General features: G+C 41.9%; 2 protein-coding genes across 3 annotated transcripts; one reads left to right on the top strand and one right to left on the bottom strand.

Annotated features, from left to right (window-relative positions):
- Positions 1-7,341: 7,341 nt before the first annotated feature.
- LOC131685757 (apoptotic chromatin condensation inducer in the nucleus) lies at positions 7,342-20,782 on the top strand. Of its 2 annotated transcripts, none has more exons than XM_058969689.1 (7): positions 7,342-7,522; positions 7,698-9,167; positions 9,267-9,477; positions 19,249-19,531; positions 19,590-19,702; positions 19,767-20,005; positions 20,074-20,782. In XM_058969689.1, exons 1-6 carry the CDS (start codon positions 7,437-7,439, stop codon positions 19,965-19,967), a joined length of 2,364 nt encoding a protein of 787 aa, XP_058825672.1. In that variant the 5' UTR covers positions 7,342-7,436; the 3' UTR covers positions 19,968-20,005; positions 20,074-20,782. The 2 variants fall into 2 exon arrangements, with proteins under 2 accessions (XP_058825672.1, XP_058825673.1); XM_058969690.1 differs by having other exon boundaries at positions 20,071-20,782.
- A 745-nt stretch (positions 20,783-21,527) lies between these two features.
- Positions 21,528-24,008, bottom strand: LOC131685761 (ranBP-type and C3HC4-type zinc finger-containing protein 1-like). Its single transcript, XM_058969699.1, has 3 exons — positions 23,692-24,008; positions 22,841-23,626; positions 21,528-21,968 (listed from the first exon to the last, which is right to left on the bottom strand). The coding sequence occupies exons 1-3, from the start codon at positions 23,710-23,712 to the stop codon at positions 21,657-21,659; spliced, it is 1,119 nt and encodes a 372-aa protein (XP_058825682.1). The 5' UTR covers positions 23,713-24,008; the 3' UTR covers positions 21,528-21,656.
- Positions 24,009-25,236: the final 1,228 nt, after the last annotated feature.

Here is a 25,236-nt window from a genome sequence, read left to right as displayed (position 1 = left end):
AAATTTAAGTTGAATTTATCTAATTTTGAGTATACTCCAAACAACTCAAAAGTTTTGTTTTTTTTTGTGTTTCGAATTCATCTCGTCAGTAACTAGCACCATCTGGGTGTCTAGTTAGACGATGTATCTAAACTAGTACCCAAATTAGCACTAGTTAGACACAAAAAATTCCAAACAGTTCACACGACATATGTGAACGCCTAAAGCCACATGTCCCGAGTGATGTCCCGGGAAGCAAATATAGCTCTGGTTTGCTGACGAGAAAGCGAAGACGAACTCTTGTCTTTTGGTTCAAGAAACCAAACGCCTGGTATTATGCAATGAAAATTGGACTTAACCGTTTTGCGCGTTAAGGGCACAAGACCTAATTTTAATTAAGTTTTGTTTTTTTGTGTTTCGAATTCATCTCGTCAGTAACTAGCACCATCTGGGTGTCTAGTTAGACGATGTATCTAAACTAGTACCCAAATTAGCACTAGTTAGACACAAAAAATTCCAAACAGTTCACACGACATATGTGAACGCCTAAAGCCACATGTCCCGAGTGATGTCCCGGGAAGCAAATATAGCTCTGGTTTGCTGACGAGAAAGCGAAGACGAACTCTTGTCTTTTGGTTCAAGAAACCAAACGCCTGGTATTATGCAATAAAAATTGGACTTAACCGTTTTGCGCGTTAAGGGCACAAGACCTAATTTTAATTAAGTTTTGTTTTTTTTGTGTTTCGAATTCATCTCGTCAGTAACTAGCACCATCTGGGTGTCTAGTTAGACGATGTATCTAAACTAGTACCCAAATTAGCACTAGTTAGACACAAAAAATTCCAAACAGTTCACACGACATATGTGAACGCCTAAAGCCACATGTCCCGAGTGATGTCCCGGGAAGCAAATATAGCTCTGGTTTGCTGACGAGAAAGCGAAGACGAACTCTTGTCTTTTGGTTCAAGAAACCAAACGCCTGGTATTATGCAATAAAAATTGGACTTAACCGTTTTGCGCGGTTAAGGCGTTTGGTTTCTTGAACCAAAAGACAAGAGTTCGTCTTCGCTTTCTCGTCAGCAAACCAGAGCTATATTTGCTTCCCGGGACATCACTCGGGACATGTGGCTTTAGGCGTTCACATATGTCGTGTGAACTGTTTGGAATTTTTTGTGTCTAACTAGTGCTAATTTGGGTACTAGTTTAGATACATCGTCTAACTAGACACCCAGATGGTGCTAGTTACTGACGAGATGCATTCGAAACACAAAAAAAACAAAACTTAATTAAAATTAGGTCTTGTGCCCTTAAGGGGCCATGCATAAATGACGTAGCATTTTGGCGGGTAGGGAGGGTATACCAAATTTGTGACGAAGTGTGACGAGGGGGAGGGTAGGGTCAAAAGTTGCGCGACGTAGCATTAAGTTTAAAACCCATTGTTTAGAGAAAACGATTTAATGATCCTCCATTGCCAAGAGAAATGAATTTAAATTCAAACATGCGGTTTTTCATGAGGTAAATTTTACGATTCGCGGAATTACAGGTTCGCAAAAATACGAAAAGATTTTGTATGCGGATTTAACTTACTACATTAGTTATCTAATGTTGTAACTAGTAGACTTCATTTGGAAGCTGAATTAAATTTTCAGTTCGGATTCAATCAAACAAAATTTAGTAATTTAGATGAACGTTTGGTTCTTAGAATCATTTGCAGCTGCACGATTGTGAACTGAGTGAACTTGCCTTCATGCTCTCCTTCACATATAAAATTCAAAACAAAACTATCAACACTATATATTTGTCATAAAATGTGCTTATTTTGCACGCAATTTGCTGTTATAATGAAAATGTTGATAAAAGTCGTCAAAAATTTTGAAAGATGTATTTAAAATAATTGAAAAACATATGTAATTTTTTTTCATCACCCGGGCGCGTTGCATGGGACGAGGGGGAGGGGGTAGGTAAATGCTACGTTATTTACGAGGGGGAGGTTAGAATGTTGTGACCAAATGCTACGAGGGGGGAGGGAGGGGTCAAAAATCGCCGAAAAAATGCTACGTCATTTGTGTACGGCCCCTAACGCGCAAAACGGTTAAGTCCAATTTTTATTGCATAACTCAAAAGTACCTTACTGCACGGAAGACCTCGACTGCCCAGTGAGCAAATTTGCTGGCAGAGACCGCTCTGCTAGATTTCTGTAAGTCTTGGTTTGAAAGCCCTGTCAGATTTCTGCGCGTATCCTATCGGGTTAGTTGAGCTAGGGCGAACTCGGTTTCGCTCGCGTTATCTGGCAAATTTTGACAGGAACCAAGCAAAACCCTGGCATAACTCGGACATAAACTGTGCAAAGATCCTGCCAATTCCTACCTGGTAGAATTTAGCATGAATCGAGCAAAAGATCTGACAAAGATGTGGCAGGAAGCGTGCAAAGATCTTGGCCGTACATTTCTGGCTGGATTATGGATAAAAGTGAGCATCATCGGTTGGTTTAACCGCTTTTGTCAGAAACGGTTGTTGCATTTGAGCGAATTCGTTGCCAGAATTCGCGCAAAATGCTCGCAGAAACTCAGCATCAATTTCGCTTTGCTCAACTTTTGCTAACTTTCTGCTTGCCACGCTGACCGGATGAGTCTCGTTTTGTTTTTGACAACACTAATAAGTGCGAAAGCATTCGTAACCGAGCGCCCATTCAGTTTACACACGCGCGTTGTTTGTTGTAACATTACCTTGAGTTAGGCGATATCGGTGAAAGTGTTTATCCCAGCAAGGGCTGGAGTATAAACATTATAAACGTTAAATTCTGTCAAGTAATGCAATGCAATGCGGTAATAAAGTTTTCTTGCCTGAAAGACGGCTTTGTTTAGACGAGCTTATACCAGGTCTCTACTGTGTGAAGGTCACGCGGGTGACGGACAAAAGAAACGAAGGATCAATTCACCTACCAGCTCGTCAGGAACCAACTGGTGAATGTTTCGTTTTTAACTTTTCTTATCGATTTTTTTCTTTTTATTGCTTTTGATTTTTTATTTTGATTTAAGTTAAACAGTGCGGTCGAGCGTGTTGCTCCCGCAACAAAATGGAACAAACAGAAGGATTACCCTCCAAAGACAAATATTATGAGGAAGAGGAACGTGTATCTGATTCGGAGACAGATGATGTTATGGGCGATCCACTTCCCCCACTTTCCCCCAATGTCTCACAACCTCCCCGAGTCAAGGTTTACCAGGATGGATTCGTTGGCCCTTGGGTGGTATACTTTCGGCCCAAAAATAAACCGTTAAACAGCATAACTGTTGCACGAGAGCTGACAAAACGTTACTCGGCCGTAACCGAGATTAAAAAGGTTCAGTCAGATAAACTGCGCGTAGTCGTTACTGATTTGAAACAGGCCAATGGTATCGTTAGCAATAGCCTCTTTACGCTAGAGTATCGCGTCTACATTCCTTCTCGTGATGTGGAGATCGACGGTGTGGTAAGTGATGCGGGTCTAACTGTCGATGATCTGATGAATGATGGGGTTGGCCGCTTTAAGAACCCTAACCTTCAATCAGTTAAGATTTTGGAGTGCAAGCAATTGCACTCAAAGTCCATCGAAGACGGGAATTACTATCCATCAGACTCGTTTCGCGTAACCTTCGCCGGATCTGCACTTCCGAGCTACGTTGAACTGGGAGGAGCTCGTCTACCTGTGCGTCTGTTTGTACCGCGGGTCATGAATTGTTCCAATTGCAAGCAGCTAGGTCACACGGCCACCTACTGTAGCAATAAGCAACGGTGCGGTAAATGTGGGGAACGCCATGCGGATGATACTTGCAGTAGGCCGGCTGAGAAGTGTGTTTACTGTGGGGAGAATCCGCATGAACTTTTGACATGCCCAACGTACAAACTTCGCGCGGATAAGCTGAAGCGATCCGCCAAAGATCGCTCCAGACGCTCTTACGCAGAAATGCTTAAAAGAGCTGTTCCACTTATCTCCGAAAACCCATTCGATCTCTTGCCAACTGACGATAACGCCTCTAACGACCCTTGCGAGGGGCATTCTTTGTCTCCGCTTGGAAACTCTAGGAAAAGACCTAATCGTTGGTAGTTCGCTGTCATTTTTCTTCCCCGCAGTCTGCTGCACGCTTACCTCACTCCACACCTAGTTACTGCCAAAGACGAATCACCTTAGAACTCTAAGCACCTTGACTGCCTATAATCGCAAGTCAGTCCCATGTAGATAGGGAATTCCATAGAACATGCGACTTACTTGCGATTATAGGCAGTTGAGGTAAACCGTGTTGAAGGCAGGTTCCCTTTAACCACGGCAAAAACCACAACTCATTGACAGGTTTTTATACTCAACCTTCAGTTAAATATGCCTAAATTTAAGTTGAATCTACCTAATTTTGAATATACCTCAAACAACTCAAAAGTACCATATTCCGTGGAAGGCCTCGACTGAGTCGAATCTCTCTCTTTGTTTTTAGCAACACTAATAAGTGCGAAAGCGACGCAAGACTCAAAACTACCTAAAGTTAAGTTAAAAGAACTTATTCTGCGGGTTGTTGTATTTTTCCGTGTACATTTTTCATAGGTAGAAAACATTTTCTTCATAAAATTACTTTTCGATGGAAGAAATAACATACATAACAAATTCAAAAAAATACTCTTTGGTGTGTTTTGACAGATGAAAATAAAATTCGCTGGTTGGGCCACACCTCTGTCCAACTAACGAATTTGATTCGTTGGTTGGACCGACTGACAGATGTCAAAAACTCTCCAAAAGAGACGTTAGTAGTGTAGTTGTATCTATTCACATCTCTAATAATTCGATCATGAATCGACCAAAGGGCCGAAGTCGCAATGATATCGAATCGAGAAAAATAGCTTTGAAAATTCGGTTCAGAAAATAAATCGTATTTTAACAGTGTTTGCATACTGCGCCTTCAAATGTATTGAAACACTTTGAAACAATACTAGTTTTCGGAAGCATAACTAAAATGTTTTATATAATAACGTTTTCGTTGATAAAATTGAAAACAGATTATTTCGCCGAGTGTTGTTATGAAATGTTGATTAGGCCATTTTTGAGTCGCCCTCTTGTTTTGACGACTCTCAATTTCGCCCTGCAGTGTCGCCAAAAAACAAAAATCAAATGTGGCTTTCGCCGTGCTCGCTGGAGGGGAAAATTTGTTATTCCCCCTGGGCGTAACAAGCACTTGGTTTTTGTTTAGGGCGATTCTGTTTACGGACCTTGTAAACAATGATGCTGTCAATTTCGCCTGTATACACTACCATAGAAATGCAGAGGCGTAACCCGCCTGGCTTTTTGTTTACAGTTGAAAGTCGGATCCGCCGTTTTGTTTTTTATTGATTTTTATGAAGTGTGAAGAATTTATAAATGAGTTTTTATATTTTTTACAAAGTATTTTTACTCCTCTTTCAGATATTAATCAAATCTCTGTTTGTGTATATTTGTTAGTTTCGCCCATTTGTCGGTTCACGATCGAATTGTCAGATTGATTGTCAAAGTAAATTTGACATAAGATTTTGACATTCAGATGCTTTTTAGTTGGGCAATGGTCCAACTAGCGGAGATCCAACTAGAAAGCGGTCCAGTTAAAAAACCCGAATAGAAATGTACAGTAACAAAACTATTATTTTCACTGTGACAGTACAGTAATTTTAAAATAATTTACAGTAAGTTTTAGTGTTGTGTTACAATACAAAAACAATAAACTTTAACGTTTTTACAGTAAATTTCAATGTAAAAAAGACTTTTACAGTGAAAAAGGGAGGTGGTTATGTATCTTAACATTAAAAAAATCAATTTTTCTCCATACATTTTTCTCTCGAAAACAGTGAAATTTAATGTGAATGCACTGTATCAGTTTTTTGCTGAACAGTGAAATTTATTGTTACATGAAATTTTATTGTAAATCTACTGTGAGAACTTGGCATCGAACAATGTTGAAACAGTAATAACTATAATATTTATTGTTTTATGATTGTTTGTAGGGTAAATGATATTGTAAAATTCTATCCGGGAATTTCCAACCAGAGAATTGGGTCATTAAATGAGAAAAAAAAAGTCGTTTTTTATTACTTACATCGATAAAGCTGATTTTCGTGATTGCAACAATGTTTTTTCCAGCTCAGGAAACGTGAAAATAATATTAAAATTTAAAATAAAGAAATATGTTGACAGTCTGGATTTGACACTATAGAGTTCTATGCAAACGATTTCACCCACACTACTTGGGGGTTTGTTTTTCTCCAGCTGTCATATATAAAACTGTCAGCCAATTTAAACATTTGAATTAGCTCTCGTAAAGTATTTATAATGGTGTTGAAATGCTCTATGTCGCTGTAAAACTTATTCGGGGGACGTACAATTCCGGTTGGCCATATTTCATCAAGAAAATAATCCGACCGAAAAGTTATTTTCGATTTGTTTTCCTCCATCCATGACAGGTGGAGGAAAACAAACCGTTGAACACACTAATACAGTTGATTGTCAAGTACTCTATAGGAAGGATTTGACATATCGAATTTCACGACAAATGAAATGTCAGAAAAAATTAAGGCACTTTTCCTCGGTTTTCCCGCAGGGTTATTTTTATTTGACATAAACACCATCCATTGCATACACACTTAAAATCCATTACCTACCAGTAGGTAATTTTAATTTGCACCCTAATAAAAAAATATTATACACGAACTTTAACTCATATAGTCCTACGATTCCACAGATTGTTTGGATGATACCCTGAACAGGACGTTAGGCTCTTGAATCACAAGGGGTCCTTATTTCACTGCCGGAAAACAAGGGAGAGGGAATGATTTTTTTACTCAAAATTAATGGGATAAAGTTTGGTCGGCTTTGGGGAATATCTCCTTATTTTTGGGTAAATTTGGACTCCCTCCCTTTCGTTTTTCGTTGGAGGAAGTAGGATGCACAGATTTAAGATTACCTACTGCTAGGTAATGCAAGTTTTCTGTGTATAGTTTTTTTTTCATTTTGGGTATTGTCCTGATAGGCCAGATGTAAATAAACGCAGTTTTCCTATGTATGGTTGCCAAGTTTACATAAGATTTATTTAAAAAAACAAAAAAAAAATCATTTTTACGTATTACAACGAATTTTTTTGAAATAATGTTATATTATGTATATTGGACCTAAAATGCATCGAATGGAACGGAAAACTATATATAGCTTAATGACCCAATTACGACTGAATCATCATTGCACTCTCGTGCCATCTAATGGTCGACATCCACTGTTAGATCGCAAATATAGTTCCTACATTCGGATGTAGAGGTCCAAAACGAAAAACAGGTACACGAATTTTCGTGTAGCTCAGTTAGAATAAAAGCAAGAAAAAACTTTTCTTATGGTGGAGAGACGTGTGTTTGATTAGTGGATAATAATCATAATTTTGCAGCAAGATTTTGTGCCTTGAGTGGTTTATTTTATGTGCATTTGCCTCGACGTTATTGCTACACCAAGAAAAGCAGTTTTTCGCAAAGGAAAAAGCAATATACTAGTAAATAACCGCAGGTAACTAATCGTCCTGGCATCGCCGAATGTGACTGGTAGTCAATGGAAAAGTAGCGCTAAGTTGTATGAAGCCGGCTTCCATCTATGAATAAAATAATTTTCAACGAGCAGTCGAATTTATTTTTTTTGTGTTCATAACTATGGAAAATGTTAACAATTTTAATGTTATCCACAGAATGCGACGCAAAACTGCCGCGAAAACATCTCCGGATAAGACATCTCGGCGTACGTCCAGACGTGGCCGAAAATCGCCTAGTGTAAACTCCGATCGAGAGGAGGATCATGATAAAGAGCTGGAAGCTGAGGCAGCCGAACAAGCAGAGTCTGATGAGAGTGGTTCTGAACAAGAGGAAACCCAGAGAAAAGGTAAAGTACGCAGAAATACCCGAGCAAAGTCGTCTGAAGAGAGGTCGCTCGTAAAACCAAGGAGGAATCCTCGTCGTAAGTCACAATCAGTGGAACCTTCTGATCAAGATGAAAGTGAAAAGGAAGAGAATGGTGAGCAAGGAAAAATTATTGAAACGGATGTGATGGAAACAATTCCGGAGGAAAAACCGGAAGAAATTCCTGAGACTAGTGAAGTATCTGAATATAAGGAGAATGTTCATGTTGAAATTGATGCTCTTTTGGAACCAGAGCCGGAAGAAAATAACGCTCAGGTAGAGGTAACAGAATCATCATCAGAACAACACAACGGAGACAATGCAGAACCAGACCAATCTGAACCTGTGGAGAACGTCAGAACAGATGTGTGTGAACAGTCCCGAGAGTCGGGTGAAGTGGATTCAGAGAGTGTGCAGGAAGAAGAAAGCCAACATATGTCGCTTAAACAAGAAGAGATCACCAAAGAAGCTTCCCCTGTGAAAGAAGTTTCAGAGGATGATTCCTCGTCGCAAGAAAGTCCGCCTCAAATACCACCACCGAAACCTGCGCGAAAGTCTCGCTTTAGCTCTCGCTCTAAATCACCTGAAATAATAAATACGATTGTTCAAATGCCAGCTAAACAAGATGATGACAAAAATGATGAAGAACTTGAAGCAGGAGAAATTAAAGACGATCCGGTTCTTGTGCGCAGCCCGGAAAAGAAATTAACTGATGATAAACCAGTTCGTAAGCCATTGCAACGGAAACGGCGCTGGCTGTCTTCTAAAACTGATGCAAAGTCTTCGGTGATAACCATATCCACCGATTCGCTGAAAAATATTATTTCCGAACCGGTACAACCGGTTCCACTTGCAGATATAAAGCTAGAATCTTCACCAGAACCGGAGGAGATCGTTGACAGTAATGAAGACCAACCGACTGCGGAACGTCGCCATTCTAGGGACAAATTATCCTCAAAACCACCCGAGAAGGAAAACATTGAGCAGGACGTCGAAGTAGAGCACAAACCAAAGTTGGCGGACAAGAATATCATTACACGTAAGATAAGCATGGTCAGCGATAAAGGGAACAACTTGGTCACTAGACCGCCCAGCCCGGCTCGTCACCATTCCAGTAACATTCTCTACATAACGAACCTGGTGCGGCCATTTACTGTGCTACAGTTGAAAGGTTTGCTGGCTAGGACGGGGAAAATCGTAGAGAACGGATTTTGGATTGATAAAATTAAATCCAAGTGCTTTGTGAAATACGAGACTGAGGAGTAAGTATCGTGCTAGTTTAACAGCTATACTGTTGAGGTTGGGCGCATGGTGAACTTCCGGGGGCAATACGATCTTTGTTTCATGGTGTATATTTTCAGCGAAGCGGTTGAAACGCGTCATGCCCTGCACGGTGTTCGGTGGCCTACGTCGAACCCGAAATGTCTGAATGTTGACTTTGGTACCGAGTCCGCCATGGAAAAGGCCATTATTTCAACGTTGGACGACGCTGGAACAACGAGAATAACGATCGACAACTCCAAGGAAGCGAGAGAGTTTGGTTGGAGCCGCGATTCAATGAAGCAGAATGAGGTATGTGCTCGTTGTATTTTATTTACTTTTTTTTTTTTTGATTGGGGGCTTTAATCAGACTAATGGCAATTTATGTGTTCGGATTTGTTGTATTAGTATATAAAAAAATGGGTCTGGGCCATTCGACATAGTAATTTAACATAACGGTTATTTGGCATAATGGTAATTTGGCGGGTCATCGCGAACGCTGGTCGACGAAGAGAGTGCGATACAATTGGGTGTCAAAGGAGATTCGCTCCCCCTGTGTGCAGTGGATTGAAAGTTGAAAATTCGTGGAACAGAACGACGTGCGCACAATGGGTAAGCTACCCCGGCAATCCCTACGAGACGCGGAATTGGCTTTACGAGAACGCATTGCCTCGCATTGACTGCCATGCACAAGATACGAGAGGGCCAGTCTGGATAACCGATTGCGGCTCGGGTGGATTGTGTACGGGAAACAAGATAAATATGTGGATCGCGCGCACCGTTTCCATATCTGCGTGTGTCACTGCATGGTTTCGTTAAACAGTTTTTCTCGGTGTAAAGTATGGGTATCGAGGCTGTAGGATGCCCCGGAAGTACAACGTGCGAACAATATCCTTCAGAAAACTACGAAGCGTGTCGCTCGGCGGTTCGAGACGGGCCTGCTATAGCGTTACGATTATTTCGAATTCTTTGATAGATATTGGATGGCAGTTCAGTGCAGATTGCAATGTTTGGAGCGACGAATTTTGAAAGATTCAATGATTGGCGAGTGTTGTGAGGCAGTTTACCGAATACCAGACGAAGACGACACCGGAGGCACTGGAGGAAGCGGATCTCCGACGGACTTAGTGTCGTTCTAAATCCGAAGACACCATCGAAAATCCATATGTTTTGTGCTGCCGCAGCGAAAGTGGATTTCGTTGAACACGATTCTATTGAAAGGACCGGATCTTCTGAATTCTCTTTTGGCAGTGCTATTCGGATTCCGGGAAAGACAGGTGGCTGTCTACGCAGATTTAAAAGAAATGTCCCACCAAGTTCAAATTCGACGGGAGAATCGGCATCTGTATCTGATAGATGTCGCTACGTTTGGAACCGCGTGTTCACCATGCTCGTCACATGTGAAATTGCTCCATGGAACGGAAACGTGGAATGTACTGGAAGCCAGAAGAGGGCGTCTTCACGTTCTCAAAGACACTAGCAATTGCGATGGCTCATCCTACGAAGTGACAGGTATTTCATGGCCTTGATGAGCCCGTTTGACACGGTTGGACTACTGTGTTTCTTTCTGGTTCACGGCAAATTCCTCATTTAGGAGGTATTGAGAGCTAAAACTGAACAGGACCAAGAGATTCCGCTGAAATTGAACGAGAGATGGACATGGTGATCCGCCTTGTTCCAACATCTGGGCCAGATGCGCGTTCCTCGCTGATATTTTTCCGAACATTCAATCAAAGAAGGTGTGATGCTGTAGATGCACCTATCCGTCAATGCTAGTCAGGAAGCGTACGTGTGCGCAGCGTATCTTCGTGCAGAGTTTTCTGGCGGCGTAATCAAAGTTGCATTGGTTGGTGGTAAGGCGAAGGTGGTTCCTTTAAAGACGCTTTCTATTCTGAGACTCGAACTGAATGGAGCAGTAATCGGAGTAGGACTGCGCAAAGCTATCCTCAACGTACACAAGCTTAAGTTCGTGAACCGACTCCTAGACTGTATTAGCGTGGATCAATTCGGGCTATCGAAGGCATCAGCAGTTCGTTGCGCGTCAAATTCGCGAAATACTATCGAAGTCGGACGCGGTGAAGTGGCGGTACGTACAGAGTCAAATGAGTTTTGCAGATTTGGCAACCAAATGGGGAGTGAGAGGACCACGCTTTTCGGCGGATAGTGTATGGTTCGAGGAATTTTTCCTAAGTGCTGGAAACACAGTGGCCGTCGAGAATTAATTCTTGTACACAGTGAAGTGCTTTTGATGTCCGCCGTCAATTAGGAACGTTTTACCAACTGGAGCGGTGGCGTACGGTCTCCGATATCGGAAGATTCTGCATCTGATGTTCAGAAACAAATCGCGAACCAGCTGGGTCAATCACGCAGCAGTAGCTGGCACTTGCAGAGTTAACCATTAACCGACTAGGCCTCAGTGAAATGTATCCCAATCGAATTGCTGCCCTGATGACAGACAAAGATCATCAAAAGGTGAGACTGGAGATAACTAGCAGAATCAGGAAGCTGTCAACATACATCGACGAAGCTGGAGTTCGCGGCGTACGATACGCGATTTTCGATAATTCTACCGAAGGAGCATATAGTTACCCGTATACTTCAGAAGATTCCTGCATGCTAATGGAAAGATGTCGTCAATAAGGTATCGCAGCTCTTCTACATGTCTACGTAGCGCACGATAGTACGCAAGATAGCTAAGGAGTGTTGGCTGTGCAAGACGAAAAGGGCAGAACCGGCGATCCCACGTATGACTCCGCTTCCGGCAGCCAGAATGAGGGCCTTCGAACGTCTGTCCTTCTAAGTGGCGATAGACTATTTTGAGCCAATCGCCGTTCGAGTCAACTGCAGCACCGTGAAGCGATGGATCACCTTATTCACGTGTCGCACAACCCGTGTAGTTCAGCTGGAGGTTGCGCGATCAAGGAACGAATTTCGTTGGGGTAAACAACGAGCTGCCCCGGAACATGATCGCGATAGTGCTGTTCAAGCTACCTGCAGCGCCGCATATGTGAGATGCTTGGAGGCGGTTGGTGAGGTCGATCACAATAGCTCTGGCGGCGAGTTATACGTCCAAGATTCCAAACGAGGACATTGGCTACTTTTTTTTATCGAAGCGTAAAGCGTTGTCAACTACAGACCGATGACTTCTATTCCCCTCGAGGCGGAGCAGTAAGAAACGTTAACACCGAACCATTTTCTCTTGTAGAGTTCCCGTGAAGTGGTGCAGCCTCCGAAGGAGCAAGCGGAGCCGAAGAAGGTGTGCAGAGGAGATTGTCGGCTTTACCAAGCCATGTTAAACCAATTCTTGCGCAGATGGTTACGAGAGTATCTCACAAAGTGGTTCGAAGAGGCGAAACCGATTTAAGTTGGAGACTTAGTGTTCGTCGTTGAAGAAAAAAATTGCAACGGTTAAAAATTTGTTACGGTTACAACGCACACCTACGTTCGCGACTGCGCAAACTTAATAACACCCCGGTAATAAGGAGAACTTTAGCACTTACGAAGTTTCAAACGCTGTCTCAAACGCGAACCTACAGACGTCCGTTTCGCGCACTCATGAATTGGTCACGTCCAGAAACCATTACTCTCTGTCCTAATAACTTAGGTCCATACATTCAGTAGGACCAATCAAAAAATAAAGCACATCCACTAGGCAACACGTTCCAGGGCGACATCACCGGGAACTCTAGTGATATGTGTTGCCAACACTGCAAGCACCTAGTTTTGCTCGGGTACCGTAGGTGACTAGGCTTCCATGGAAACAGCAAAAAACAAACCACAGGGGGGCGAAGGTGATTTTTTTCCTTTTTTTTTCATTCTGAAGAAATAATTCCTTCGAACAAGAAGCCAATTTTACGGAAGATTTTAATATAATTTCAATAAAAAGTAGAAACTAGTATTATTAATTCACACTTTTATTGCACCAGTACGTGTATGTACTGGTGCAATAAAAGGAATTTGGAATTGGAGTTCCGTTCCCAGCACGCAGCTAAACTGAGTCTGCTCTGTCTTCCGCAGGTGAGCACTGTCCCGCTGTTTGCTACCAGGAAGTAGCCTACATTTTGGTCCTTCGAGCCGGATTGCCAGTTTAGAAGAACAATTACGTCGTTCTAGCAGGAAATACCAAGGCGCAATTCCCAAGCGGTTAGAAAGTTTTATAGTAGAAATTCCGAAGCACAGCAACATGATACGCACGCCACCAAGCCAACTGAATCCAAATGTCCAAGACGGGGAAAAAGGTGCAGATAATCAGGACAAAGTACCAGAAAATGAATCTGTTGTCTCTGACGTATCGAAAAGAGGTACATCGCGAAGCAGCATAACTGACAGCCAAATCAAGCTCTTAGATCTAGAGGAGCAAAATGAGGAGGCGGAACTGCGTGCTTCTATTGAACAAGACAGGATTGTAGCCGAACAGAAACTAGCGGAATTGCAGATTCAGCATGACCTGACACTGAAGACGGAACAAAGGAAAGCAGCGTTTCTGAAGCGACAACGTGAGCGAAATTTGAGAAAGGTTGAGCCGCTGTTTAGATCGAGTACCTCGAGCAGATCGAGTGCGTACACTAATGCGTCTAAGCGTGTTGAAGAGTGGGTTACTGAGGCAGAAAAGGTAACGCCACACAACGAATATGAAGAATCATCCTACCGGATGGATTATGCATTTTCACGAGAAACCGAAGTACGGAATACGTCGACACCTGGCGTAAGAAACGCGACAGCACCCGAACCTGGGGTGAACGAAATCTTGTCTCAGGCCTTTAAAGCGTTGCGGAGTCGAAACATGAAAGACCTGCTCTCGTTTTCTGGTGACGTAATGGAATGGGCGATTTTCGAAAGCGAATTTAAAACATCAACTAAGGAGTATAAACTAACTGATCGCGATAACTTGAGACGGTTGAACAATGCGCTGCAAGGTAAAGCGCGCAAGACTGTGGAATCACTGCTTGCATCCCCTGGGAATGTGCAGCAGATTATACGAATGTTGCAGTCAAACTTCGGACGCACCGAATGGGTGGTGGCAAATAGACTGGAAGCGCTAAGAAACCTGGAGATCGTAAAAGAAGGTAACATCGAATCTTTCCGTGCCTTTTATATTGCGGTAATTGGTACCAAGGTTGCGATGACCAACGCGAAGGCGGATAACTACCTGATGAATCCCGAACTCATCTCTCACCTGGCTGATAAACTGCCTGCTTTCAGCAAACAGATGTGGGTTCGGCATAAGGCCGCTTTGATGAAAGGTGTCACTATCGAGTTTAACACTCTCGCGTTGGTTGGAGGATGAAATGGACAACCAACTTGCTAGTCTCAATCCTGTATTTAGCGCCAAGAAGGCCAGTTACCAACTCAAGCCGAAACCGATGGTTCTGAATGTCAACTGTCGCGACGATGAAGGAACAAAGATGTGTCCTTTGTGCTCGGCAAATTCTCACGTTGATCTAGACAAGTGTGAACAGTTCCATAAGCTGTCTGTTGGTCAACGTCGGTCTACTACTAATTCCTGCAAAATTTGTTACATCTGCCTGAAGTCAGACCACTGCAGAAGAAACTGCAAGTCCGAGAACAAATATTCAATATGCAAGAAGAAACATCAAGAGTTAGTCCACTCCGACGATTCTGCGAGGAACTCGAAGTACAACCGTACGAACACGTATAATAGTCAGCAGAATGTATGCAATGTAATAGTCAGCAGAATGTATGCAATGTCATGGCATAAATATAAATACACTGCTCCGAGTAGGAAAGGTGAGGATCCAAGGTCCGAGAGGCACGGCAGAATTATTTGCACTTTTCGATGAAGGTTCGTCTCTGTCGATGATGGATGCTGCAGTTGCGGAGAATATTGGATTGCGAGGACTGATCGCTCCTGTGTCCTATCGTTGGACTAATGATATTTTGCACAAGGAAGAACAGTCGATGATGCTGTCATTTCGCATTTACATCGGAGCAAGCGAAATGGTATAACGTTAGCAATATCCAAACTGTGCAGAATATCGCTCTACCTCCGGTGAAATTCGACGTGGCGAATATCAAGCGATTGTATCCTATGTTAGACGATGATAAATTAGTTGCGATCCAGGATGCCTGTCCCTGTATACTGATTGGCTCGAATAATGCGGGCCTGATTGTACCTCTGAAGACGGTGCAATATGCGCTTCAAGGCTTGCTATTGACTCGTTGTCACCTGGGACGGACGATCCATGGAGTAATGGATCCGACCATTGCTGGATCGAATAAACATCATGCATTCCTGTGCTCAGAAAATGATGACATTGAACTTACTGATCTGGTGAAGAAAATGCACAAAGTTGAAAATTTTAGGATTTCTGGTCAGATGGCGAAAATAGCCGATGAAGATCAGCGTGCTCTAGATATCATGAACCGCACGATCAAACGGCGTGGGGAATGATTTGGGGTAGGCCAGATTTACAAATGCAACAACCTTGACGGATAGCACACCACAAGCGCTACGTCGGCTCCAGATTATCGAGAAGAAAATGGACTCAAACCCCGATTTCGCTGAGCGATACTGCAACAAAATTCAAGACTACGTTGATAAGGTGTACGCTAGGAAATTGGAGCCTGAAGAAATAGCTGAAACATCGAACACCTGGTACCTGCCACACTTCAGTGTGGTGAGCTCCGAGAAGTTCCGTTTGGTCATGGATGCCAAAGCAAAGTCACATGGGTTTTCTCTGAACGATCTGTTACTGAAGGCTCCCGATTTAGTTCCACCACTGCTGCGATTCTGATCCGTGCCAGAATGAAAAGGATTGCTTTCGTCGCGGATATCAAGGAAATGTTTCACCAAGTACTCATCCATAGAGAAGAACGAGACTCCCAACGTTATGCAAATCAAAGAGAATGGTCATGGCGTAGAGTTGTGGCATTGGCTTCCGTCGCAGCTGAACGTGGCCGATTTGGCTACGAAGTGGTCTAAGTTTGGCAGCATGCTAGAATGGGTTCGTGGTCCAGACTTCATTTATCGTGATAGTGTCAACTGGCCGAATTACGAACCGTTGGAGATGTCTTCTGTAGAGCTTGTGAGTTTCCACTCGGAACTGGATTGCACGGAGCAGGTGCGTTGCGGTGCATTCACTGAAGAATTGATTGATCTTCCTGATATTGCGCGGTTCTCTGACTTCAATCGATTGGTTAGATCAACCGCATACTACTTGAAGATGAGAAAACTTTTAGCATTGACGAAATGCGAAAAACCCGAACGATTGACGATATAGTAGATGCTGGAAGTGCATGGTATAAGAAGGTACAGTCTGAAGTTTTCGGCACAGAGTTGCGCAGCTTGGTGAAGACCGGTTTCGTGAAGAGCAGCAGTCGCCTAAGAACATATTCCCCGTTTCTACACGATGGAATCATCCGTATGAAAGGCCGTATTCAAGATCACAACAAACCGTTCGAAGTGAACAACCCTGTCATTCTTCCTGATAACCACCCGTTCTCAACATTGCTTATCCTTATGTATCATATTGCCAATGCACATCAGGGATTAGAGACCGTCGTTAACAGTATTAAAGAACCTCACCGCATTTTGAAGATTCGTTCGCAAGTAAAGAAGTACACGATGTCCTGTGTGAAGTGTCGAGAGCTAAGAGCAAAACCAGCCGTTCCGCAGATGGGCATCTTGCCAATGGAGCGCACAACGCCGTTCGTGTATCCGTTTACATGTACGGGCATCGATTACTTCGGGCCGATGACTGTGAAAGTCGGCCGTCGCGTCGAGAAAAGGTGGGTAGTGCTGTTTACTTGCATGACGTCAAGAGCAGTACATTTGGAGGTGGTCCCATCACTCGATACAAGCAGCTGTATAATGACAATTCGCTGCTTCATGTCGATTCGAGGACTGCCACAGTGCATCATGACTGATAATAGGACCAACTTCACCGGTGCTAACCAAGAGTTGAAGACACTGGTGAAGACGCTGGATCACCACCTGGTGCTCCTCATTTTGGAGGCTGCTGGGAGCGATTGGTACGTTCCGTTAAAACTGCTCTTCGTGCGATGTTGCAGGAACGACAACCCACCGACTTGATGCTACGTACTGCATTGTGCGAGGCATTGAACACAGTAAACAACCGACCGTTAACGCATGTTGCAGATGACCCGTTGGATCCAGAACCGTTGACACCGAACATGTTGCTGCTAGGACGAAACAATACAATCCAATTCGACCATGATTTCGATAAACGAGACCTAAGCTGCCGTGCTGCGTATAAGCATGCTTAGATTTATGCGGATCGTTTCTGGCGTAGATGGGTTGCAGAGTATCGTCCAGAGCTGATCCGAAGTCGCAAGTGGCCAGACAGCAGAAGCTATCACGACTACAAAGTTGGTGACATCGTGATGATAGTCACCCTTATTCTTGTTTACGACGAATGCGAGATTCGTTCGAAAGTGGTTTGTATTCTCGTTTACGACAGCAAAATCAAATGGGCTTACTATTCGTTCGAATCGCTTTCGAACGAATATCGCATTCGTCGTAAACAAGAATAAGGGTTAGTAGATGAAAGTTTGCATCGTGGTACCAGGCCAAAAGGTGTGGTGGAAAAGGTATATCGTGGTCCGGACGGGAAGGTTAGGACATTGTTGGTCAGAACGATGAAGTCAACCTACAAGCGTCCAGTCAGTAAGATTGTTTTGCTGCAAGCCATCAGTTCGGTTCCTGGCCTGGAGAATGTTGCCAACACTGCAAGCACCTAGTTTTGCTCGGGTACCGTAGGTGACTAGGCTTCCATGGAAACAGCAAAAAACAAACCACAGGAGGCGAAGGTGAAATTTTTACCTTTTTTTCATTCTGAAGAAATAATTCCTTCGAACAAGAAGCCAATTTGACGGAAGATTTTAATATTATAATTTTAATAAAAAGTAGAAATTAGTATTATTAATTCACACTTTTATTGCACCAGTACGTGTATGTACTGATCGGGAATAGAGGAATCTGTAATTGGAGTTCCGTTCCCAGCACGCAGCTAAACTGAGTCTGTTCAGTCTTCCGCAGGTGAGCACTGTCCCGCTGTTTGCTACCAGGAAGTAGCCTACAATATGGAAGATCTCACTCTCTTTTAACATCTTAGCCGTACACAAAAAATAAAATATTAGATTAATGGTCTGCGCGAGATTATCCAAGAACACACGCGAATATGCGAAAGGCACATGGTTATAAAATAGAATTTATACACTCGAAGTTACATACACGTTAGTACACGCGACCGAACACGTTAATGTACGAATGCTCGAGCTCTTCGCGATGATTCACGCGATCGCGAGTCCCTACGCCCGCACATACCTGAACCGTACAATGAATCACGGCCCGCTACAATTGGCCTAAATGTGATTCTGACGGGGAGCCCTTCCGAGAACCTAGCTCTACAGCTCCAGTAGGACAACTCTCGAAAAAAGATATGAAACCGTTTTGTTTAAATCACAGCACGTGTTCAAACTGTCCAGTTAACTACATCGCGTGAATTTCGTGTCCGTCAAAAAAGTCCTCATGTCGTGGTGAAGGAAAGGCGGGCTTTTAATTGGACATTGACGTCATTAAAATAAAGGAGAAATATTACTGGTTCGGGATGGCTTCCTTGTGCGATGCCGGGTGAAATGACAATGGTGCAGATCGACAGTCCTTAATGCTGACTTCAAATTGCTTAGAATTGTGATACGAACAAAAACAACGAAGAATTTGTCCAGGACTACTGATTTTGCCCACGAGAAGATCAGGGGAAATAGCACCGGTTTGCACTCCGTCGGCAAACCATCGATAACATACTTTGTAGAATGAGAACAGATTGGTAGTTGTCGATCGTCTAGCAACAAAACCGTGTTGGTCGACAGCGATGAAATAATGAATAACAAACTATAATAGTCATGTTTTCTCGCAAAAGTGTTAAAATAGCCCCATTTTGTAAAAAAAAAAACAGCAACACAGGCTTTAATCTTGTGAAATCTAAATTTTCCAGAATATTAAGATTATGTCTATCAGCGTAGATATCGAAATACTTCTTTGTTTTGCTGGTCTCGCCGTTTTCCGAAAAACGTTTAATTCAACGCTGGTTTTTTTTCCAGGATTTGCACGTTACGAGACCAGTGCGGGAATGGGATCTTGGCAAAAAGGATACCTTTGATCACGATCGCATCGAAGGAGATAGGAGTGGCCGCGACAAGGATAGGGATCGAGACCGGGAACGTGATCGCGACCGTGACCTGGATAGGGAGCGGGATCGCAGTGGTCGCAACGAGGGACGCGGAGATCGCAGCGCACCAGGCGGGAGGAGGCGTTCGACAGAACGGGACTACGGAAGGGACCGGAACCGGGATCGAAGGCGAAACAGCACCAGCTTATCGCCTGGTAAGTTAGGCTAGCTATGTCGTTAGGGATCAAACTTGCTAAGCAAAAAAATTTTCAGCGAGAAAATTCAAGAAGAAGGAGAACGAGCCCCCCATCAGATTGTTGGACGATCTTTTCAGGAAGACAAAGACGATACCATGTATCTATTGGTTACCGTTGACTGCTGAGCAGGTGAGACTGGAATTTTGTTGCTGTAAATAGCGCGTATCTGACATGATGTATTATTTATTCACAGATTGCCGTAAAGGAAGAACAACGTCGCAAAAACTTGATTGAAACACAACGGCGTCAGGAAGAGGCGCGTAAGCAGGAGGAAGAACGTCGTAAAGAGCGCGAGCGTCGTGACCGTGAGCGCCGTGAACGTATTCGCTCGAACTCGCGGGATCGTCGTCGTCGCTCGCGAACCCGTGACGATGCGCGACGACGTCACCGATAAGCGGTTTCGAGAGCCTATAAGAAGAACGAAACAAAAGAGTAAGAGCAACAGGACACATGATGAGGATAATCGGATACAAAGATTCATTAATATATTAACCCAGCAGAGATAGCAAACGGATCCACGGACGCCGCTAGCACGCGTAGCAAGGGATTTTCAGTGAAATTGAGAGTCCACTTTCCAGGAGAACCCGTTTTCGTGTACTCGGCGACGAATCCAAATAGGGTCTGTGCGCAATGTTATTGTTTCTTTTTATCATTAACTCTCATCCAGATTTTAGTTTTTCCCTGGTTCTTGTTTCTATCATTTTTTTGTTTTCGTTCTTTTTCCTAATTTTACAGTCAATGTATATTGTTTCAATCGTTCCAATTGATTGTGGCAATTTATTTACTTTCGCGTCATTTTAGACTCGCCAAAGTATAATTTAACAACAGTTTGTTTTGCTTTCAGTTTCTCACTAAACTATATAGTGGTAAAAATCATTCACTAGCAAAACATTGTTTCGTTTTCGAAAACAAAACAGTATTTGCTAATATTCGTCGTTTAAACTGTTCTATTACAATATACTAACATTTTCCTACAAGTTAAGCAACAGTTCACAATTTACTACAATATTAGAAGTACATAGATAGGAGTATAAACAGCTTGCGCAATAATAATGATTAGTCCAGCAGTTGATCCCAACTCTACAGGATTTCGAGTTATCAGTGGGGAAGGAAAGCAGTTACATAAAAAGAGACAGAAAAGAAACGTTATTCACACTGAGCGACGAATGTTACAACCACAGATCAATAAGCAACCTTCTCTTCTATGTATTGTGTATTTTCATCAGAAGCTGATCACACATGCGCATACACGATGCATTCTGCGAACGAGCGAAAGGGTCAATCAATGAGGAGGGTCTGGAAACAGTTTGCCGAACCTATAAAACTAATGTCGCCGGTTCCAAATGACATACATACTGTCGTTTGATATCGCTATAGGCTCATACCGACAACACACCTCGCCTCTCCACTATTGTTTGTCTACCGCTTCGAAAGAGCGCGAGTATTCTTCTATTCATCGGTAAAATATCTTGACATGAACTATGGAGATGGTTGCTGCAGAGTGAGTCTGATCAATACAGTCCAGTAAAAAACCATGACCATCGTATCTGGATCTAGGGAGGAATTTTGCAAGTCTATGCAATCCCGGCAGCGGTAAAGCTATCGACACAGGATAAACAACATAACATATTCAACACAAATTGAATAAATAAATGTCTGCACTAACAACAGTGAATCACTCATCGTTGGAACAATGTATTAACTGACTACGTCGTTAGATGAAACGGATTGTCGTAATTGTGGTCATATCTAAAACAAAGGTTTTAGTGTAAAAATCGATTTGTAATTTCCACACAAATATTTATGATTAGAAATTTGAGCATAAAATAGCTCAAATTCCTAAAATTTTGTCTACTTTTCCAACAACCATAAATCTTCGGCATTATGCATCCTTATATTTTATGAATTTGTATCCTTACGAGAAGAGACAACATACAGAAATAAAATAGTAAGCTTAGAAAGTACGAAACATGTTTTATTCACTAGATTCCAGCTCATATAAACACATGTATAACAACAAGCTTGCAAGGGTGTCAAATAAACGAAATACAAAAAAAAACAAGCTTGCACTCGAAAATCAGCATTAGTGACAATTGTTGCAACTTGGATGACACTTTCGGCCATTCAGACCACACTGACAACCACCACTTTTATCGCCTGCTCCCAACGGTCCCCAACGAGGGCCTCGCGTGACCCAACAGATACCTGTTTTACACATACTGCATACCAAGTAATCGCAACCTGCGATCTTCGCTATTAGAATTTTGCATTTGGGACAATTCATTGCTTCACCGGCTGCCACTAAGTTATCCATGGCCCGTTCTGATCGTCGGATTTCGTAGTTACCATTCAGCCTGTCCTGGTATTCTTCGCAGTTCATGCCGGAATGGATAACCTGTTCGTAAAGCAGTAACGTTTAGTTGATACCTGAGATGTTGATACCTATCCATCAGAGCTTTGTCACAAAATCCAACGAATGTTGAATTTGTATGAATGGTATTGGTTCCCTCGCAATGCACAATATATTATGAGTAAGGGAATTAAATCACTCCGATTTTTTCCACAATGCATTCCAACATTTTAGTGCTTCTATTCTTTTTTCTACCGTAAATATAGAGCTCCAAAATTATTTAGTTGGGGTCACGAAAAACCTTTTGATCAGGATATGTCCTTTTTTGACAGTTGCTACAAGCTATTCAATCTTTACATTTCAATGCTCAATGCCATTTTTCTAGAATATTTACAATACTCCAATTGCAGATAGTCGAAGATAGTCTAAATTGATAAGCTTTATCAGTTTTCATAATATTGCAAGACTACAAAGTTTTATCAAAACATTTCATCTTTAACTGAAACTGCCCTTGGCAGCACTGTTTCAACAGAATCCAATCAATTCATTGGCAATAACTTCAGTTTTACTGATAATACTAATAATTGTGAGTGCTAAAAGGTGATAGCCCAAGTTATTAAGCATACATGTTTTAGCAAATGAATCTCGTGGAAACGAAAAGTTATAACTATTTACAGCCATGGTGCTCTACAGACACCCTAAGCAGGAAAGGGTTAAATTTATTGTACTTATGGAAAATTAAGGATACCCTGTACGATTGAGCATCAGAATACGAATAAATTGGTACATTATTTAATTGTTTTAACAAATGACCCTGGATTAGTTTGATATAAATACAATTTCAAAGAACAAAAATGTTCCATACAAGGCAAGAGCTAGTTTCCAAAAAGCAAAGGTACAATTAAAAAAACACATACCTTGCATTGCAAACAATTAGTCGCCTGACATACTGGACACTTGAACTCGGTAACTGCGTCCTCGATCAGACACCATCCGGTGCAGTCCGGTTTCTTACAGTGAAACGCATTGTCGGCTGAACTCTCCGCCTTCTGTAAGCAACGCGCCAAATAGGTGTTGTAGTTTTCCTCATTGAGCAGGCTTTTTATTTCACGATGTTCGATTAAATTTTCGCAGGCATTACCATTCTCTTGAAATGGACATTTAATTTCAACGTCTTCGGCGAACTTGATAGAGCTTTGTAGACATTGTCTACAAAAGCTGTGGAAGCATTCACGCAAAATTACGCCCTCATAAGCGTCAAACGAGCCGAAGCAAATGGGGCAGTCAAAAGGTTGCAAGTTGGGTACGATTGATGCATCCGAAAGGGTTACCAGAAGATCAAGATCCTGAGCGACCATCGGTGTCGGTGCTTCGATTGTATCACTCAGTTCAAGCGCATCGAAAACACGTTTGAGCAAGTTATTTTGCTCTTCGGGACTTAGCAGCGACTTTATTTCCTGATCCAGCAGCATTCCATCACACTCATAACGCCCATAAGGATAGGGACATTGTTCGGTTGTGGCTTGAAGTAACGAATTCGTCATACACAGCTTACAATACGTGTGAAGACAGTTTGCAAGGATTATTCCTGCTTCTGCGGGAGTCATCTTACTACAAAGGTAGCATTTAGTTGGCTCATTGTTCTGCACCAGAGGTTGTTTTGCCAGTGCTAAAAGCTGTTCGTATTGCTCGAAGTGTGTGTCCTCCAAATAGCCGTAAATTTAAAATGAAACAATTAATGTAATATGCATTTTTAAAACTCACGTACCTTCTTCGTATTGTCCTCCATATCGCATAATTTCGATAAAGGAAATTGGCAATTCTCTAGCTAGAATATTCCTAAAGCAAAACAAATCCCTTGAAGTGTTTTGTTAACGTTATTACTGAAAAACCTCTGTAAGACTATCAGCACCGGTGCGTAAGCAAATGCGTGTGTATTTTGATTACGCTAAACGATAATAATATATTTAGACACCCGTTTTCGCACCGGTCGTTGGTAAATAGGTTGCCAAAATAATAATCTGTTTTCACACCGGTAGTTGTTATTATAGTTACGTTACATTTTTTTGCAATCATGCAATAAAGTATTTTTTTTTTAAATAATTATATGGATTTAATTCAGTGAAAAAATATAGCTAGAAAGAAAATACATTTATTTATTGAATTCAATAAAATCATTTCAGTAACAAATATCGTTCTCTTTTCCAAAAATTATATTATTGAAATGATTGCAACATTATTCGAACTGGAAATGTTTATTGAGATTAAAAGTTAATTATTGTTGGAATGCAAAAAATATTCGTGCCATTAATTTTGCTGATTGAAGCAATAAACATTGTATAATTGAATTCAATAAGACATTTTTTGTTCAAATATGTTAAAATTTTCTATGTAATAATAATTATGAGAATTCATAGAATTCTATGAACTAATGTTTGCCCGGCAGTTATTGTCTAAAGCACATACTACGACGGTTCCGAATCAGGAGTGCAATGAAGAAGATCTCATCCTAGATATTACGAACAGACTTGCGGTGAATGAAGCTTTTCGACCATTCAACGATTGTTTTGCGGAACCAGTTTTCACGAACGATTGGTTTCGAAGACTTTCGTTTTTTATATTTCGAAGCCTTTGAAGAGGAGACAATACTATAATAAAAAGCCAGAGAAAGCAGGGTTTTACTAAATTATGTGAAAGCCATCTGACATACGTCCTTCGGACACTACAGTAAAATATATTCGCATGAGAGAAAATTTGCGCCTTAATCTATGTGAGAATCCTGCTATACCCCAGATAATAGATGTTTAGACAGATTTTTACATAAATTTTTAGCCCAAATGTCCGTCATCTGTGGTAATATTGCAGAGTATAGTTGGGTAAATATATCTGCGTTTTAAGAATTTTCAAAGTCGATTTTGAATCGCAGAGTAGTGGGCTTATTCAGGAATACTTGGTACGCTGGACTGTACCCACTCGAAATGGAAACATTACTGTACAACTTGGGCAGAATAGTATACAGTAAAACAAAAATAATGAAGTGGTAGCATTTTATGCGTGGCTTCAATAATGATATTAACTTGCTGAAGTAAACTGCGTTGTTTTCCGAGGTTGATACACGAGGTTGATTACGTTGATATAGTCATCACATCTCGTCTAACTTAGAACTAGAATCAGGAATCAGTAGTGGTTGGCTCAAATGGCACGTTCCCAATATAGATCCGAGCTTTGTGCTTAAAAGACAATTATCAAAATTCACGTTGAGGGGGAGTTCCAAACCAATATTCACCAAACACATCTAATGCTCGTGAACAAA

The sequence above is a fragment of the Topomyia yanbarensis genome, chromosome 2 (genome assembly GCF_030247195.1).
Source record: "Topomyia yanbarensis strain Yona2022 chromosome 2, ASM3024719v1, whole genome shotgun sequence".
In the NCBI taxonomy this organism is placed as follows: Eukaryota; Metazoa; Arthropoda; class Insecta; order Diptera; family Culicidae; genus Topomyia; species Topomyia yanbarensis.
The sequence above is the reverse complement of the archived record's forward strand: the minus strand, read 5'-3'. Positions and strand labels throughout refer to the sequence as shown.